This window comes from Salvelinus alpinus, chromosome 7 (genome assembly GCF_045679555.1).
Source record: "Salvelinus alpinus chromosome 7, SLU_Salpinus.1, whole genome shotgun sequence".
NCBI lineage: Eukaryota > Metazoa > Chordata > Actinopteri > Salmoniformes > Salmonidae > Salvelinus > Salvelinus alpinus.
In genome coordinates, this window is record NC_092092.1 from 64,591,900 (window position 1) to 64,608,198 (window position 16,299).

Here is a 16,299-nt window from a genome sequence, read left to right on the forward strand (position 1 = left end):
GAAAACTATTTTGCCTGAGCATAAACTGCATTACTGTCAGCGTCAGTGGCCAAGTCACCTGTTAGTGGTACATCAAAATGGAGTTTATACTTATTTCCATCTGTTTAACTGCCAGCGCCCAGACTACGTAGCGTGTGTGTGTGTGTGTGTGTAAGAGTGAGTGAGTGAGTGAGTGAGTGAGTGAGTGAGTGAGTGAGTGAGTGAGTGAGTGAGTGAGTGAGTGAGTGAGTGAGTGAGTGAGTGAGTGAGTGAGAGAGAGAGGGAGGGAGGGAGGGAGGGAGAGAGAGAGAGAGTGAGAGAGTGAGAGAGTGAGAGTGAGAGTGAGAGAGTGAGAGAGAGAGAGAGAGAGAGAGAGAGAGTGAGTAAGAGAGTGAGAGAGTGATAACTCCAGACAGACAGATAAGCTTGATGGACTGCCTGCTCTCCTCTATCATCATGCTGTGCTGAGGCATTCCTACCTGCCTGTCAGTCAGTCAGTCTCTCCAGGGAAAAAGCAGCATTGCACCCCTGGTTCCTGGTGATGGAAGCGGCCTCCCACTTACATGCTTCTAATAAGAGCTGCAGTTGAGGGCTTGGAGCACTCTACCTGCAAATGCCAGCCTCGCCACTTCACACACAAATCTGTGATTCAATCAACAGCTCACAAACTCTCCTTCTCTCTCGCTCTCTCTCTCTCTCCTGTGGATGTAGGCTTCCCCTGCTAAGATGAGCTGTGTGGCAATGAAGGGTTGAGTGGCAGTGTCTAGCTCAGACCGGCTGGTGGCTGGTTACCCGGGGCAACCCTAGCGGTAGGGGGCGGTGGGCGTCGTGGATGTGGGCATCACTGTCAGGTAGTTGGAGGGCACGTACCCCCTCTGCCCCCGCACCTCCACCAGGCTCCAGTCACAGCTACCCTTCTTGTCGTGGGGTTCCAGGACTCTGATTGGTTCCCCCGCCCTCAGAGAGACCTCGTGACTGCTCCTCGCCATGAAGTCATAGCCTGCGAGCACCTGCAAAGACACCGCAGAGGTCAGAACAGACAGAACAAACAAGGTTTTATTAATGAGCATGATGCCCCAGAGATTGATTGTATTTAGCCTGGTGGCCATTGGAAAACACAGCTCACCTCAGGACAACATAACTAGAGAAACATCAGCAGGGCATGTAGGTGCAGGTTAATGGCTCCGCCATGTGGCCTGTGATGGTATTGGACTACTAATCACCATCAGTCTCCTCCAGGGTTGGGCTCAATTCAGAATTAGTCACACGACACAGGGTGTGGAATTTTTATTTAAACAGAGAGGAAGAGGTGAAGTGAGAGGTTTCACAAAAATAAGCAGAAATAAGCCCCTGAGGAATTTTTGTATGGAGGTGTTGAATGTTATTGCTAATTTGCTACATGTAAGGCTTACTTGATAAAAAATATGTTCAATAATGGTTAGGTTGTTACGAATGCACTTATATAAGTGGACGCACATGGCATTTTGGCAACAAATAGACTACATCAGAGTTGTGACTGTTGTCACAGAGACAGAGGACTCATCACGGCTATAACCTGTTTTAGCATGGACATTGCCGTTGAGGGCTTCCACCATTTTAAAGAAGTCAACTGGGTAGGGATTCATATTGTTGGGAGCAAATCAGCCAATGAAGAAGAATAAAATGTACTACTTTAAAATTGCCCATGCTTTCACATACGCCAAAATGACACCTATACAAAAGGTGAGTCATCCATCTCTATGGCCTGTTGTTCACCTGCCCATCTCCCCTTTATTGGCTAGAATGGTCTTGCCTGATCTTGCTTCTTCCCGCCTGCCTTTCATATTTGAAGACGTGTATTTCCATTGTTAGAGTGGTCACTTGACTATTTTGTCAATATAATAGACAATTGATTTGATTTGAGTTTCAGTGACATGAAATATAATTTAATTCATTGCAATTCAAAGAAATTCCGCTCAGTCATAGAACATGAGTTTCACTGAATCCGACATGTCACACTACCAGATATCAAAGAATATATAACTTTTTTGTCTGAAAAAATAAAGTAAAGGCTTTTTCCACTTGGTAGGTTTGCTCAACCTTATTCATATGAGTAGAAAAGGGCATTAAAAAAAAGGTAATTACGTTACATTTACGCACGCTTAACTCAGGTCAGAATTCCCCCCTTACTCTTTTAACCTTAGTGCTTAGAATAGCTAATTATATTTCTCAACAAACAATGCAATTATATTAGACCCTACCTTATACACTGACTATACCAAACATTAGGAACAACTTACTAATATTGAATTGCACTCCCTTCATAACAGCCTCCATTTGTCGGGGAATGGACTCTACAAGGTGTCGAAAGCATTCCACAGGGATGCTGGCCTATGTGGACTCCAATGCTTCCCACAGTTGTGTCAAGTTGGCTGGATGTCCTTTGGTTGTTGGACCATTCTTGATACACATGGGAAACTGTTGAGCGTGAAAAACCCAGCAGCGTTGCAGTTCTTGACACACAAACCGGTGCACCTGGCATCTACTACCATACCCTGTTCAAAAGGTACTTAAATCATTTGTCTTGCCTATTCCCCCTCTGAATGGCATACATACCCAATCCATGTCTCAATTGTCTCAAGGCTTAAAAATCCTTCGTCTCCTCCCCTTCAGCTAGGCCGTCATTGTAAATAAGAATTTGTTCTTAACTGACTTGCCTAGTTAAATAAAGGTTAAATAAAAAAATAAACATAAAATCTACACTGATTGAAGTGGATTTATCAAGTGACATCAATAAGGGATCATAGCTTCAACTGGATTCCCCTGGTCAGCCTGGCGTGGAAGAGCAGGTTTCCTAATGTTTTGTACACCTAGTGTATATTTGTATAGACTACACCTGTTATAGAATAGAGGCATCTGAATTTCATAGACTTTTACTGAATTCAATTCTGTTCCTTTAATTCAAATTGTAATTCTGTATCTTGTTTACTACTTAAATTCAAATTCAGTAAAAATGTAAAGCATTCAATTGGAATTCTGAATTGAGCTCAACCACGGTCTCCTCTGCTCTGACAGACACATACTTAGCCATGGCAAGGATGTTGGACAGAAAGAACGGACCACCCAAGTTGAAGAATCAAAGCCTTAGCAGGACCTCATGTCACCTGCCTATGATTAGTGATCATACTGTTAGCGGTGCATGAAGAGGGCTGGCTATAAGAGTATGATAGATGCCTCCCAAAGGTCACGAGGAGAATCACTCACTTTAGCAACCAGGAGAGCTGCATTTCAACAGCTCAGCCACACAGACAAACCGAACCCAGATACAATGATGTGCCTTGACACTTCTTCTACGTGTGTGTGTGTGTGTGTGTGTGTGTGTGTGTGTGTGTGTGTGTGTGTGTGTGTGTGTGTGTGTGTGTGTGTGTGTGTGTGTGTGTGTGTGTGTGTGTGTGTGTGTGTGTGTGTGTGTGTGTGTGTGTGTGTGTGTGTGTGTGTGTGTGTGTGTGTGTGTGTGTGTGTGTGTGTGTGTGTGTGTGTGTGTGTGTGTGTGTGTGTGTGAGAGAGAGAGACACTCCAACAATGTATGATGATGTTTGAATAACTAAAACAAATAAATGAATAAAGCACTCAGGAGAAGGTTTGGGGCACTCTGCAGTTCAACCCGGCTGACAAGGGCAAGCAGCTCAGTGTCACTGACCTGGAGGCAGGGAACTGTCATCGACATAGTCCTCACGAGTCGGGGCTGGGGTGTATCAGGGGTGCAGGAGGGTCGCCTGACGTCAGGCGTGCAGGAGTGTCGTCTGACCCCCCCAGCGTGATCCATGGTAGTGATCAGATGAGGGGATGGGGGAGGGTCCATGGTTACCTGGTGGTAACGTACCAGCTTGGAGGAGGGGACGTATCCTCTTGGACCTGGACACAGGGAGATTGATGTGGATGATTGGAAGATGTGAATTCATAAGTAATTATAATCTGATGAGATGTACGGTATATAAACCACGTTGTCCTATAATTAATCAAATCTATTTGGCTTGATAGATCTCACTGGCACAGATCAAAATGGTACCCGTGCAGCAGTAACAGTAAACAACCATTAGATGTCTCCACCTTAACTGGTGGTGAATGAAGCAGCATTATACGCATTATGGTTTGGTATTCACTGCTACATTGACAGAATTAAGGACTGACTTTCCTTTTAGAATGTAAAGCTGTTTGTATTTTAAAGATCAGCCCTTCTAGTGAAAAGGCTAAATGTCTTGGTGGTCTTACCCCCAGCGTCGACCAGCCAGCGTCGTTTGTCCCCCCGTGTGTCCATCTCACTGATGATGGCCACCAGCTCTCCTCTGTTCAGGCTCAGGTCCAGGTCTCTGGTCCCCACCACATGACCCGTCAGCTGGTAGATCTTCCCTGAGCCGTGCTTGTCTGTCAGGACCTTCAGACGCTTCTGAGAGCCAGGGCTGAGAGGCTGGGAGGACAGCGTTGTGGTCATTGCACACCAAATGGAAGAGAAGACAAATAGGGAGGGAGGACCTGAATTCGTTCAATAAGAAATGTCAATTCTTTATTTCCATTGCAAAAATGTGTTAAACATTTTGCTAAGGTGTGCCCTAATGAACACGACTCTGGTAGAGCTATTGGAACTGATAAGGAACCATCAGGAACATAGTAAAGCAATGGCTTTGACAGCTAGTCATTCACCATGTTCATTATCACTGGTGTTCACCTGTTCAGCTTCCAGCCAGGGTGACTTCTAGAGTTTAAATGGCTTCACTATGTCACCTAAGAGTAGCTAATGAAGCGATCCTGTTTCTTTCCAGTACTGTAGAACTGGTACCTGTAAGTAGGAGTCATCTCTAGCCACAGTAGAACTGGTACCTGTAAGTAGGAGTCATCTCTAGCCACAGTAGAACTGGTACCTGTAAGTAGGAGTCATCTCTAGCCACTGTAGAACTGGTACCTGTAAGTAGGAGTCATCTCTAGCCACAGTAGAACTGGTACCTGTAAGTAGGAGTCATCTCTAGCCACAGTAGAACTGGTACCTGTAAGTAGGAGTCATCTCTAGCCACAGTAGAACTGGTACCTGTAAGTAGGAGTCATCTCTAGCCACAGTAGAACTGGTACCTGTAAGTAGGAGTCATCTCTAGCCACAGTAGAACTGGTACCTGTAAGTAGGAGTCATCTCTAGCCACAGTAGAACTGGTACCTGTAAGTAGGAGTAATCTCTAGCCACAGTAGAACTGGTACCTGTAAGTAGGAGTCATCTCTAGCCACAGTAGAACTGGTACCTGTAAGTAGGAGTCATCTCTAGCCACAGTAGAACTGGTACCTGTAAGTAGGAGTCATCTCTAGCCACAGTAGAACTGGTACCTGTAAGTAGGAGTCATCTCTAGCCACAGTAGAACTGGTACCTGTAAGTAGGAGTCATCTCTAGCCACAGTAGAACTGGTACCTGTAAGTAGGAGTCATCTCTAGCCACAGTAGAACTGGTACCTGTAAGTAGGAGTCATCTCTAGCCACAGTAGAACTGGTACCTGTAAGTAGGAGTCATCTCTAGCCACAGATGAGCAGCCCATCCTCCCTAGTGCTGCCATGTATTCCTGTAGACCTGACAGGCTGAGTCTCATTACTATCATATAGCTACATTCTCTGGTAATGTCCCAAATCGCACCCTATTCCCTATATAGTGCACTACCTTTGAGCAGGGCTGGTGAACTATATAGGGAATAGGTTGCTGTGGTTCTGTGAGGCCTACAGCCAGGAGAGCTGCTCCTTAACACCGCAGACAAAGTCCAGCTTATAACATGGGCTGTGAGATGTCTAGATTAGTCTGGAAGATTAAACTACACCATTCCTCTCTCCCCTCCTCCTCCCTCCCCACTCGGCAGCTTCACATTCTCATCAGTTAAAGTAATGAGCAGTGGTGTGGTGATGATAGGAGCCATGAGCTAGCCAGAGTAAAGTTATTGCTGTATTATGACCAAGCAAAATGAATGGTGGTTTCTGTTTCCGACTGGGGGAAAAATGTAATGGAATTTCCAGTATGCCATTTTTGACGAGGGGTTTATTACAGGAAATATAGGTTAATGTTGTGAGTTGTGACATGACGTGTTCTAGTGTGTTGGTTTTCACAAATGGGCTTGTGTTTAGTACCAATATTGTCCCTTCAGGTGACTCAACTTCCTCAGAACCCTCAACAGTTAACACCACAACCCCAAGGCTAGTAGAAATAGCAATCATGATCCAATTCAGGTTATTCCAAACACATAATGCGGCATCAGAACATTGACAGTGAATAAAGTAGGTGTAGTATGAATCATCCTGCTGCTATTTGACAAGTCCTGTGGGGCTGTGGATGTGTACACACACTGTCCCTGGCAATGTTACTCAACAACAAGTCCCATCGCCACCAAACAGATTATAGTGGTGCTCCTGTTGAGACTGACCTGGACAATGGGAGCATTGAGTTGGTCCTTCACATTCCAACACAGGCTCTCCAGCCTCCTCGCACCCTCCAGCACCGAACACTCCGCCCACTCCCAGAATGCATTCGGCTCCAGGGAGCTGCATTCGGCTCCAGGGAGCTGTAAAGAGACATGTTAAACAAAGTAAGATGAGACAAATAGTCAAGTTTAACCTCAGCGACATCTCTGCTTTTTGCTCCCACTAAAATCTGATTCTAAAAGTAGTAACAAATACATAAGCAATCTGCTACTTAACTAATGTAGCCTTTAGGATCATAGAGAAAAATAGGCATTTGTCTGTACCTCCACAATAAACATGCTAGTCATCCCCTCTACTCCAGTACTGTATTATTGTGTACCTGTTGGGTGAAACCCTGGAAGAGCTGCTCCATGTCTGCAGCCAGGTCCTTGTGCAGGCAGCTGAAAGCCCCCAGCATGCCCCAGAGCAGGGTGAGGGCCAGGCCGTTGAACCGGGGCAGCTCGTTGAGGAGCAGGGTGTTGATGGTCTTATAGGTGTTAGCCACCGCCTGCTCATCGTAGCTCAGACTGGGCTTCTCTTCGATCAGCTCGTAGTCCAGCAGCTTGTCCAGACGCTTACTGATCAGGTTACGAGGCCCCGCCAGGAGCTCTCTCAGGGCACAGAGGGGCTTGTGGACCAAAGTCCTCATCCTCTTCTCCTGGAGAGGGAGAGGGGGATGGGGATAGAGGGATGAGTGGGGGAGGGGAGATACAAGTGTGAGGTCCAGACAGCGTAATCTGAAGCCTGAAGGACAGGGCTGACAAGAAGGAAAGTGAATAGGCATAAGTATTTTTCTGATGCCTATTTTTGTAACATAACAACATGGTACTGTAGTTTAACTTACAAATGTAGGAAGTATCCATTGTCTCAGTGCTGTTATGATTTCTTTGTAGCATATAGCAGGCTTCTCACCATCCATGTCAAGATCAAACTCCTCCGGTCGACAGCTAAGAAACCTCTGGAATATAACGATGGAAGGAAAGTTACAACATGAACTAGAATTAGACATGGGGGGAAACGTAAACACAAATCTGTGTGGCAGTGTCAGTAATGCATGGTCTATGAGCGGCAGTGGTGGCTGTGGTTGTTGGCAGTAGGGAGGGACTGCATTCACATATTAGGTGGGGCAGTGAGTAGCAGGCGGAATACTTTAAACTGATTTTCTTACAGTTACATTGCCTCTAAATTGTCAACTGCTCACCGCTGAAGAATAAAAAAAAGTATTTCAGATCAGAGCTGTAGCCATTCTTTAGTGGAAGAGGATGCCAAGCCAGAAGTGAATGCTAAGGGATTGTGCACTAATTATACGTTGAGCGGAAAGCCACACATAAACAAAGTGATTCCAGTGTTGTCATGGTGATCTTACTCTGGTCTGCATGACAAAGGGCTAGGGTCAACAAAAGCTCACCTGTAGATGGTCTAGATATGTCTCCACATTTTCATGTAGCACGGTGATACCATTTTCAAGGAGATAGAAAAATCCCTCCAAGGCATCAAACTCCTCATCTACCAGCTGGAATTGAACAGAGGGAAGTTATTAAAGGGACACTTCGGGATTTTAGCAATGAGTTTTTTTTATTTACTTCCCCAGAGTCAGATGAACTCATGGATATTTTTACATCTCTGTGTCCAGTAGGAAGGAAGTTTGAGGTAGTTTCGGGAACCAATGTTAACTAGCGTTAGCGCGATGACTCAAAGTCTATTGGTATCTGCTAGCATGCTAGTTAGCATTGGCTCTAGAAACTACCTCTAACTTCCTTCATACTGGACACTGAGACGTAAATAGTATCTACATGTGCATCTGACTCTGAGGAAGTAGATCAAGGGCCTCATTGCCAAACTCCCAAAGAAACCCTTTAACAGTAAACTCTATAAATCTGAACAGATATTAAAAGAGGAACGTTCTGGTAGTTCTACCATCCATAGCTAAAAATGACCCAGAGCTTCAGTTTGTGACTTGATGAATAATATGTATAAAAATGTCCGCAAAGGAATACTCATAACCATGTGAGAATCCTCCAGCATAACATGAGTCATTGTGTTCAATGACTCTCTACATACTTTATGTAACAAATGCCCCTCAATGGCATCAATGTTTGAATACAGCAGGTAAACACTAGTCATATCATTTGTTTCCCTTACTTGTAGAAAGTGTAGCTTTATTTTATGGCTGAGTGATCTTAACAAGGACCGGCACAGACAGTACCTTACCTTTGGTGCAATCCCCGTCTCATGTTTGATGAACTGACTCAGTCTGGCCGTCTTCTTTGCGATGCTGTGGCTGTTCAGACGATTCATCTTATCCCTTATCGTCAGGGTTTCCGTCTTCTTGTATTTGTCGGCTGTGATGACAAGACACCAAATTCTAATATGGGTGTTCAAGAATAAGTGAAGGCAAGGGCCACAATCTATCAATTCCTCATCCTTGTCTGAATAGTAGAACCAATCACAGGGAATGATTACTAGATGGTGATCGCTAGCTCATGTTCTCACCTACTTCCCTGAAGCGTTTGTACTCATTGATCCTGCAGTTGAGGGCTATGGCGGTGCGGGCAGTTTGCTCCAGAAGAGAGTAGGCCGGGTGCCCAGGCTCTGTGTGTTTCATGACGGTCTGGAGGAGAAGAGGGTAGCGGGCGATCCTCTGGACTGGCATCACCAGGAAGAAGCTCAGAGAGGTGGCATTCACCTCTGGCCTGTACACAACAGTCTCACTTAATCATACTTCCTGGACTTATATTGAGAAAACATGGAGGTTCATAACACAATAGAGATGGGGCCAGTTTCAGTAGTGGATTTTAATGGGACTTTAGAGACAAAGAATGGTAGGAACAGGAACGCAGAGGGAGATATGAACATACGCTGAGGACTTGATGACTTTCACTATCTCAGTCCACAGGGCATCTTTCTGCTTGTAGCTGTTCTCTAACGCTGTGACGGTGTTGTAGTTGGCCAGGTACTCCTTGTATGCCGACTCCATGTCTGTTGATAGACTGAGGAAGGCATCACCTGAAGGGGATATGAATCAAGTATTCATGAAGTGATATAAATGTACATGTATGCCTCCCATGTAGTCCTTTATCCATCCCATGGAACGTTGCTAAGGTGATACAAATGAATATATAAAGGCGTTTCATTTTGTTGCTGTTGTGTAGTCATTCTTGCAGGTTTGATCTCTGCAGAAAAGATCAACGTTTGAACACCTAGCAGTCTAGGTGCTGAGCAAGGTAAACAAATAATGGATAAAAGGAACTTGGCACTGTTGTTTGCTCCACATTGAAATATAACCGAGGCTAACAATATAACCGCCGCCACAGAGAGAGACTTCTTGTTTTTCGCTATCTAGCTGACCCATCCAAGCAGCTTGACTGCAAGGGGGACTGTATGTGTAAGTGTTGTCTAACACCATGGTGGAAAATGTACTAATAGGACTTTAATACACACAGCCATGTAGAACACATCATGACAAGCAGCTGGTATCAACAGAGGGGGTGGAAATGAGCCTGTTCATGATAGCACCATAGGATTAGTAGGTGTGGTAGTGCAGGTGCAAATATATTATTAACTACCCGGGAGTTAGAATCACTAGGTGTAGTCCAGCCAAGGAAACTGTACTGATACAGCGCTGCAATATTCTTACTACTTACATAGAGTCTCCAGGAAGAGAGGATCATGGGGTGTCAACTGCTTCTGGTCCAGGAGGCTAATGAGGCGCCCTGACACGTCGATCACCTCCTCTATGTACAGGAACATGCTGTCCAGGTTAGGCAGCTGTGGCTGTGGTAGGGGAGAAGGTACAGACTGACTTTACTGCTCACCCACCACTACATTATCCCCTCCTCCTCTCCATCTCTCTATCCTCCTCTCTCCATCCTCTCTCCCATGTACAATTACATTATCCCCTCCTCCTCATCTCTCCATCCTCTCTCCCATATACAATTACATTATCCCCTTCTCCTCTCCATCCTCCTCCCTCCATCCTCTCTCCCATGTACAATTACATTATCCCCTCCTCCTCTCCATCTCTCCATCCTCCTCTCTCCATCCTCTCTCCCATGTACAATTACATTATCCCCTCCTCCTCTCTCCATCCTCTCTCCCATGTACAATTACATTATCCCCTCCTCCTCTCCATCCTCCTCTCTCCATCCTCTCTCCCATGTACAATTACATTGTCCCCTCCTCCTCTCCTCCTCTCCTCCTCTCCATCCTCCTCTCTCCATCCTCTCTCCCATGTACAATTACATTGTCCCCTCCTCTCCTCCTCTCCATCCTCCTCCCTCCATCCTCTCTCCCATATACAATTACATTATCCCCTTCTCCTCTCCATCTCTCCATCCTCCTCCCTCCATCCTCTCTCCCATATACAATTACATTATCCCCTCCTCCTCTCCATCCTCCTCTCTCCACCCTCCTCCCATATACAATTACATTGTCCCCTCCTCTCCTCTCCATCCTCCTCCCTCCATCCTCTATCCCATATACAATTACATTATCCCCTTCTCCTCTCCATCTCTCCATCCTCCTCCCTCCATCCTCTCTCCCATATACAATTACATTATCCCCTCCTCTCCTCTCCATCCTCCTCCCTCCATCCTCTATCCCATATACAATTACATTATCCCACTCTCCTCTCCATCTCTCCATCCTCCTCCCTCCATCCTCTCTCCCATGTACAATTACATTATCCCCTCCTCCTCTCCATCCGCCTCCCTCCATCCTCTCTCCCATGTACAATTACATTATCCCCTCCTCCTCTCCATCTCTCTATCCTCCTCCCGCCATCCTCTATCCCACATATAATTACATTATTCCCTTCATCATTACAACTGGCTGATGCATAGACAGGCCCGTCTTCCACCCCATAAAATGGGATACCATCCTGTTTTTACGAGACTCCCGTTTTAAGCGTGGCCTTGTAATCAAAGACATTCGATTATATGGTAATTGAAAAACTTTCCGAGACGTGAAAGGAAATAAAGCATGGTGCTTCAAGATAACCATACCTTAGAGAGCGGTCAATTGACTGTAGTCCCAGTAGGGCCAGAGTTTTCACTGGTCAGGTTACATGTTCAGAAAACCCCTCTTAGCCCTATGCAGCACAATACCTGGAGTTTCTGCAGGTTGCTCCTGATGGTGCAGGTGCAGACCTGGAGGAGTCTCAGGTAGTTTCTCTCTGTGTAGACCAGCTCCTCTGTGGCCAGGAGCTGCCTCTGAGCCTCTCTCTCAGCCCTCTCCTCAGCCTTCTCTGATGCATCCTCTGCTGGCTCCTCCACAAGCACTGACACCTCTGATAACAGAGACAGATATATAGGGTCCTCCTCTGTGTCCGCTGTTCTCTCTTTCTCCTCCATTCTCAACTCTTGGGCCTCAGCTCTGGGACTTGGAGAAGGAGTATGGTTTCTGGGAGCTGGGGTTGGGGGAGCTGATTCTGCACTCAAGGGGCTCTCCATGCTGGGGCTGTCTGTCGGAGAAAAGGACGTTAGCTCCATGTGAGCCTGAGGTCTATATCCCACCCAGCAGTAGCAGCCCGTGGCAGTGTTATTATAGTGGGGCTGAATGGCTTATAGGACACATGAGGAGACTACTTTGCATTGTTGCCTGTCTTCTGAGCTGGAATACGATGTGTTCAAACGAGATGGTCCTGCTCTTAAAAAGCTGTTGCCGCTGAAGCAATTTCACTTGTTAGCAGATTTCATTCAATGTAATGCTGTTTAGCTGTTTAAAAGGCAGCCCCTGTGTTTGACTGATTGTGTCAAAGGAATAGTGAGTAAAACCATGTGGAGGGACAGTCACCGGCAGTGACTTCAACATTAATTGTACTTTTCAGTGTGGTTTGGCTGTGATTTACAACCGAACAAAAGTTACCATGTTGTATCTGTATCTAATGAGTCATAATTAACATGTAAATGAAAACAAAGACAGAACCATAACAGCCCAGGTCTCTGGATTTCTACTTTAAACATCCAATAAAAAGAATAGTCGCACTGAGCAACAACCTCACCTCAGGCTGAAAATAGACGTTTCTCAGTGAGTGACAGCAGAAAACAGCCATTAAAGCGCATCAATACCTTGAGTAGAGGACTGGGATCAGACGCAGCTCAGCTTGTGGGACAGTGGCGTGTGCTGCTGCTGCTGCGTTCGATTGCCTGGCCAACACACAGAAAGACTGGTGTAACTTGTTCCACTCACTCACTAAGAGCTGGGCTTCATGTGGCATGGGTGTGTGAGTGGAGGCTTGTGGGGGGATGGGAGGGTCAGCTGGGCTGTTTGTTAGGGGGAAAGGGTGGAGGCAGGGAGGAGGTGATAGGCTATAGCAGTGTGGAGGCCAGAGAAGACACAGCACACAGCCTCTCTCTGTGCTGAATCAGCTGATTGAATGCAGCGGCCTGTAAAAAGGAAGTGACGCCTGCTCAGGCAAAAGCTCTGGCTGGCCCCCATTTAAGAAGACAGGCTGGCCCCCATTTAAGAAGACAGGCTGGCCCCCATTTAAGAAGACAGGCTGGCCCCCATTTAAGAAGACAGGCTGGCCCACCAAGTGGAGACACAGCGCCACGCCGACTGATGTTTTCTCACAGGAAGTAAAAGCTCCAAGGGAATTCAATGGCAATTGCCGCTCAAGTAATTGTCAAGTAATTGTAATTGATTTTCCGTCTGTAAGAATTTAGACGTGTCCGTTGTGTGGATGTCTCAGCACAAGACAATACAATCATTTGGAGTTTACAGTAAGTATTTATCATGAAGGTAATGCCATTTTCTCAGATATTTACAGAGGAACAATTCAACTAACTAACACAAATATTTCAGAGGCAACAAGGAACACACAAGTATTGAGGAAACTACATTTTTAACTGGTTGATTCCATAGGAATGTGAAACATTCAGGCATGTCTGAGTTGATAACATTGGAACTGGGCCAAGGAATGCTGCAGAGCTGGATTAATTACCTGCGGAGTCATCATTATGATGACTTGTAGTTTTAAATAAACTAATGACAAACTCATTTTTCATTTGAGTATTTCATTTCACAAAATTGTCTACTGTTCACAAAATATTTTACAACATGCAACATAAATAACTTACTCTTACCATACACAGGGGTGGACACTTGGATTCCAGGGATAGCAGGAAACTGCATGGCCGATGGGTGGGTCCTAATGACTGGGGGATAAAAATATCTTTCAGACTAGTAAACATCCTCCACTCTTCACATCATAATTATCTTCCTTTCTTACTGCAGGTCATGGCCCAGTTCAATGTACAGTAGCAGATTGTAGTAGTACATTAGGCCTACTACCTCTACAGATTGTACTAGATGTAGTACAGTACTAGACTGTAGAAGGATTACAGCAGTAGATTGGCTCTAATAAATTCACATTTCCTTTTACAAGATTGCATATAGATCAGTGATAGATCGGAAACATGGTATGAAGTTATATTACAACACAGTGCAATAAGATATAGCCTAGTCACATACTTAGTTAGTCACATGAAATATAGATAACAGAAAGAGAAACAGACCTTTGGCTTTAAAGCAACAGCAGCTTCTCCTCGCATAAGATGTGGTGCTCCAACTACAAGGTCAGTGCGCACACAGAGAACTCTTATCCAAGGGGATAACATTATAATATTTAATAGAGAGAACATACCTTTAGAAATTGTAGCTGTTAGTCTATGGAGGCAGCACTGTCACTTAACACACGCGCCTTGACGTCTTGTTGTGTGTCTTCCAACCCTCAATCACATGTCCCTTTTCTAAGAACAGGTTCGCCAGGCAAGGCTGACGTCACGTCAGTGCAATGCATTGTAGCCTATTGTTTTTTTTGTGTGTGTGTGTGTGTCTCAGCACAAAACAATAACATCATATGGAGTTCACAGTAAATGTTTATCATTAGGCTAATGGAATTTGTCAGATATGTACAGAGGAACAATTCAACTAACTGACACAACTATTTCAGGGGCAACAAGGAACACACAAGTATGAGGAAACTACATATCTGCTTGATTCCGTAGGAATGTTAAACATTCAGGCATGCCGTCTGAGTTTATAACATTGGAATTAGGCCAAAGAATTCTGCAGAACTGAATTAATTACATTATATATATCTGTGACGATGACTATTTTTAATTTGAGTATTTAAATACAGTAAGTAGTCTACTGCTGACAAAAGATTGTACAACAGTCTCTCGGGCCCAGTCTCTCGGGCCCAGTCTCTCGGGCCCAGTCTCTCGGTCCACAGGGGTGGACACTTGGATTCCAGAAATAGCAGGAAACTGCATGGCCGTTGTGTGGGTCCTAATGACTGGGGGATAAAAATATCTTTCAGACTAGTAAACATCCTCCACTCTTCACATCATAATTATCTTCTTGCTGAACGTCTTTGAACCCTCAATCACGTCCCTTTTCTAAGAACAGCTTGGCCAGTCCAGGCTGACATCACCTCAGTGTTTATTTTTTCTTGAGATGTCGGGTCACTAACCTTTCCATTGTATTGATTACGCCTGGTAAAAAAGTTGAATTTGACCTAACCTATATGTGCCCCAATTTCAGTAGGTTGATGGCAGTAGCCTGTACTATGGGGACATCTAGTGGCACTTGTTTCCCTGCCATAAAAATGTAATTGGCCTAAAAAACAAGATTACAAAATGATCTGAACCCTAAGGGTGGAGCCTCTTTACTAACCTATGACCTGTATAATAGGAAGTGGCATCGCTTGGTAAAACATCGGGAGCCATTGTGTGTGTTCGATATCACAGCCAAAGGTGCAGGCGACTTCCAACTGACTGATCTACAAAAAACATGCATCATAAACAACTACTCATTAGTTGTAGATCAGTCGGTCACAATTTACCCATTACAGTTTTGATCATCACGAACACAGCCATACACTATGAGCCAGATAGCTGCCAGAAGGTTGAACGTACATATTGTATAATGACTCTATGGCTGCATGCCTCCAGAAGGGCATCTTCTGAGACAGAGGGGGGCTTTTCCAAAGGCGCACGGTGCTATGGTGCTGAATGGCGATCACAGCAGTGTAACGATGGAGTGAATAGCCTAATCGGAGACTACCTAAGACCACTGCAGAAGATTTATTGTAAAGTATGGGATAAACTCTCCCTTGTTCATTTCAATGTTCATGACGCTATTCATATAAATCATGTCAAATGACTTTAAATTCATATTAACCTCTCCGACAGACTATGCTTTTGGAAAGATTCTATACAAAAATATTTTGAGTGGCAAAATCTCCAGCTGTCATCAGTACTTAAGTAATACTACTTAAGTCGGTTTTTTTTAGGTATCTGTACTTTAATTTACTATTTATATTTTTGACTACTTTTACTTCACTACATTCCGAAAGAAAATAATGTACTTTTTCCCTAACACCCAAAAAGTTACAATGTTTAGCAGGACAGGAAAGTGGTCCAATTCACTCTTATTAAGAGAACATCCCTGGTCATCCCTACAGCCTCTGATCTGGAGGAGTCATTAAACACAAATGCTTTGGTTGTGTATGATGTCTACGTGTTGTAGTGTGCCCCTGGCTATCCGTAAATAAAATTACAAAAATTAAATGGTGCTGTCTTATTTTCATATTATAAGCAATTTGAAATGATTTCTACTTTTACTTTTGAAATGATTTCTACTTCTACTTTTACTTAAGTATATTTAAAAACAAATACTTTTAGACTTTTACTCAATTAGTATTTTTTGGGGTGACTTTTAGTTGAGCCATTTTCTAGTATGACAATTGGATACTTTTTACACCGTGGTGGTCGTACATACACTGTTCAAATGTTTTTGAACACCTACTTATTCAAGGGTTATTCTTTATTTTGACAATTTTCTACAAAGCTG

At 44.5% G+C, this 16,299-nt stretch overlaps 1 protein-coding gene across 3 annotated transcripts; it reads right to left on the minus strand.

The window, feature by feature from the left end:
• Positions 1-273: 273 nt before the first annotated feature.
• On the minus strand, positions 274-14,235 carry LOC139581472 (rho guanine nucleotide exchange factor 37-like). 3 transcript variants are annotated; one of them, XM_071411263.1, is made up of 15 exons: positions 14,087-14,235; positions 13,527-13,598; positions 12,510-12,587; positions 11,547-11,902; positions 10,086-10,215; positions 9,300-9,447; positions 8,935-9,134; positions 8,653-8,783; positions 7,850-7,954; positions 7,286-7,399; positions 6,782-7,099; positions 6,405-6,542; positions 4,231-4,426; positions 3,659-3,873; positions 274-989 (listed from the first exon to the last, which is right to left on the minus strand). In XM_071411263.1, exons 4-15 carry the CDS (start codon positions 11,889-11,891, stop codon positions 783-785), a joined length of 2,247 nt encoding a protein of 748 aa, XP_071267364.1. In that variant the 5' UTR covers positions 11,892-11,902; positions 12,510-12,587; positions 13,527-13,598; positions 14,087-14,235; the 3' UTR covers positions 274-782. The 3 variants fall into 3 exon arrangements, with proteins under 3 accessions (XP_071267364.1, XP_071267363.1, XP_071267365.1); XM_071411262.1 differs by lacking the exons at positions 13,527-13,598; positions 14,087-14,235 and having other exon boundaries at positions 11,547-11,898; positions 12,510-12,692; XM_071411264.1 differs by lacking the exons at positions 13,527-13,598; positions 14,087-14,235 and having other exon boundaries at positions 12,510-12,622.
• Between the last annotated feature and the right edge of the window lie 2,064 nt (positions 14,236-16,299).

Coding starts and splice junctions, on each gene's coding strand:
- LOC139581472 (XM_071411262.1), bottom strand. CDS start 12,658: ATGCCACATGAAGCCCAGCTCTTAGTGAGTGAGTGGAACAAGTTACAC. Junction 10,216..11,546: donor GCAACCTGCAGAAACTCCAG/GTATTGTGCTGC, acceptor CCCCTACCACAG/CCACAGCTGCCTAACCTGGA. Junction 7,400..7,849: donor CATATCTAGACCATCTACAG/GTGAGCTTTTGT, acceptor GTTATATTCCAG/AGGTTTCTTAGCTGTCGACC.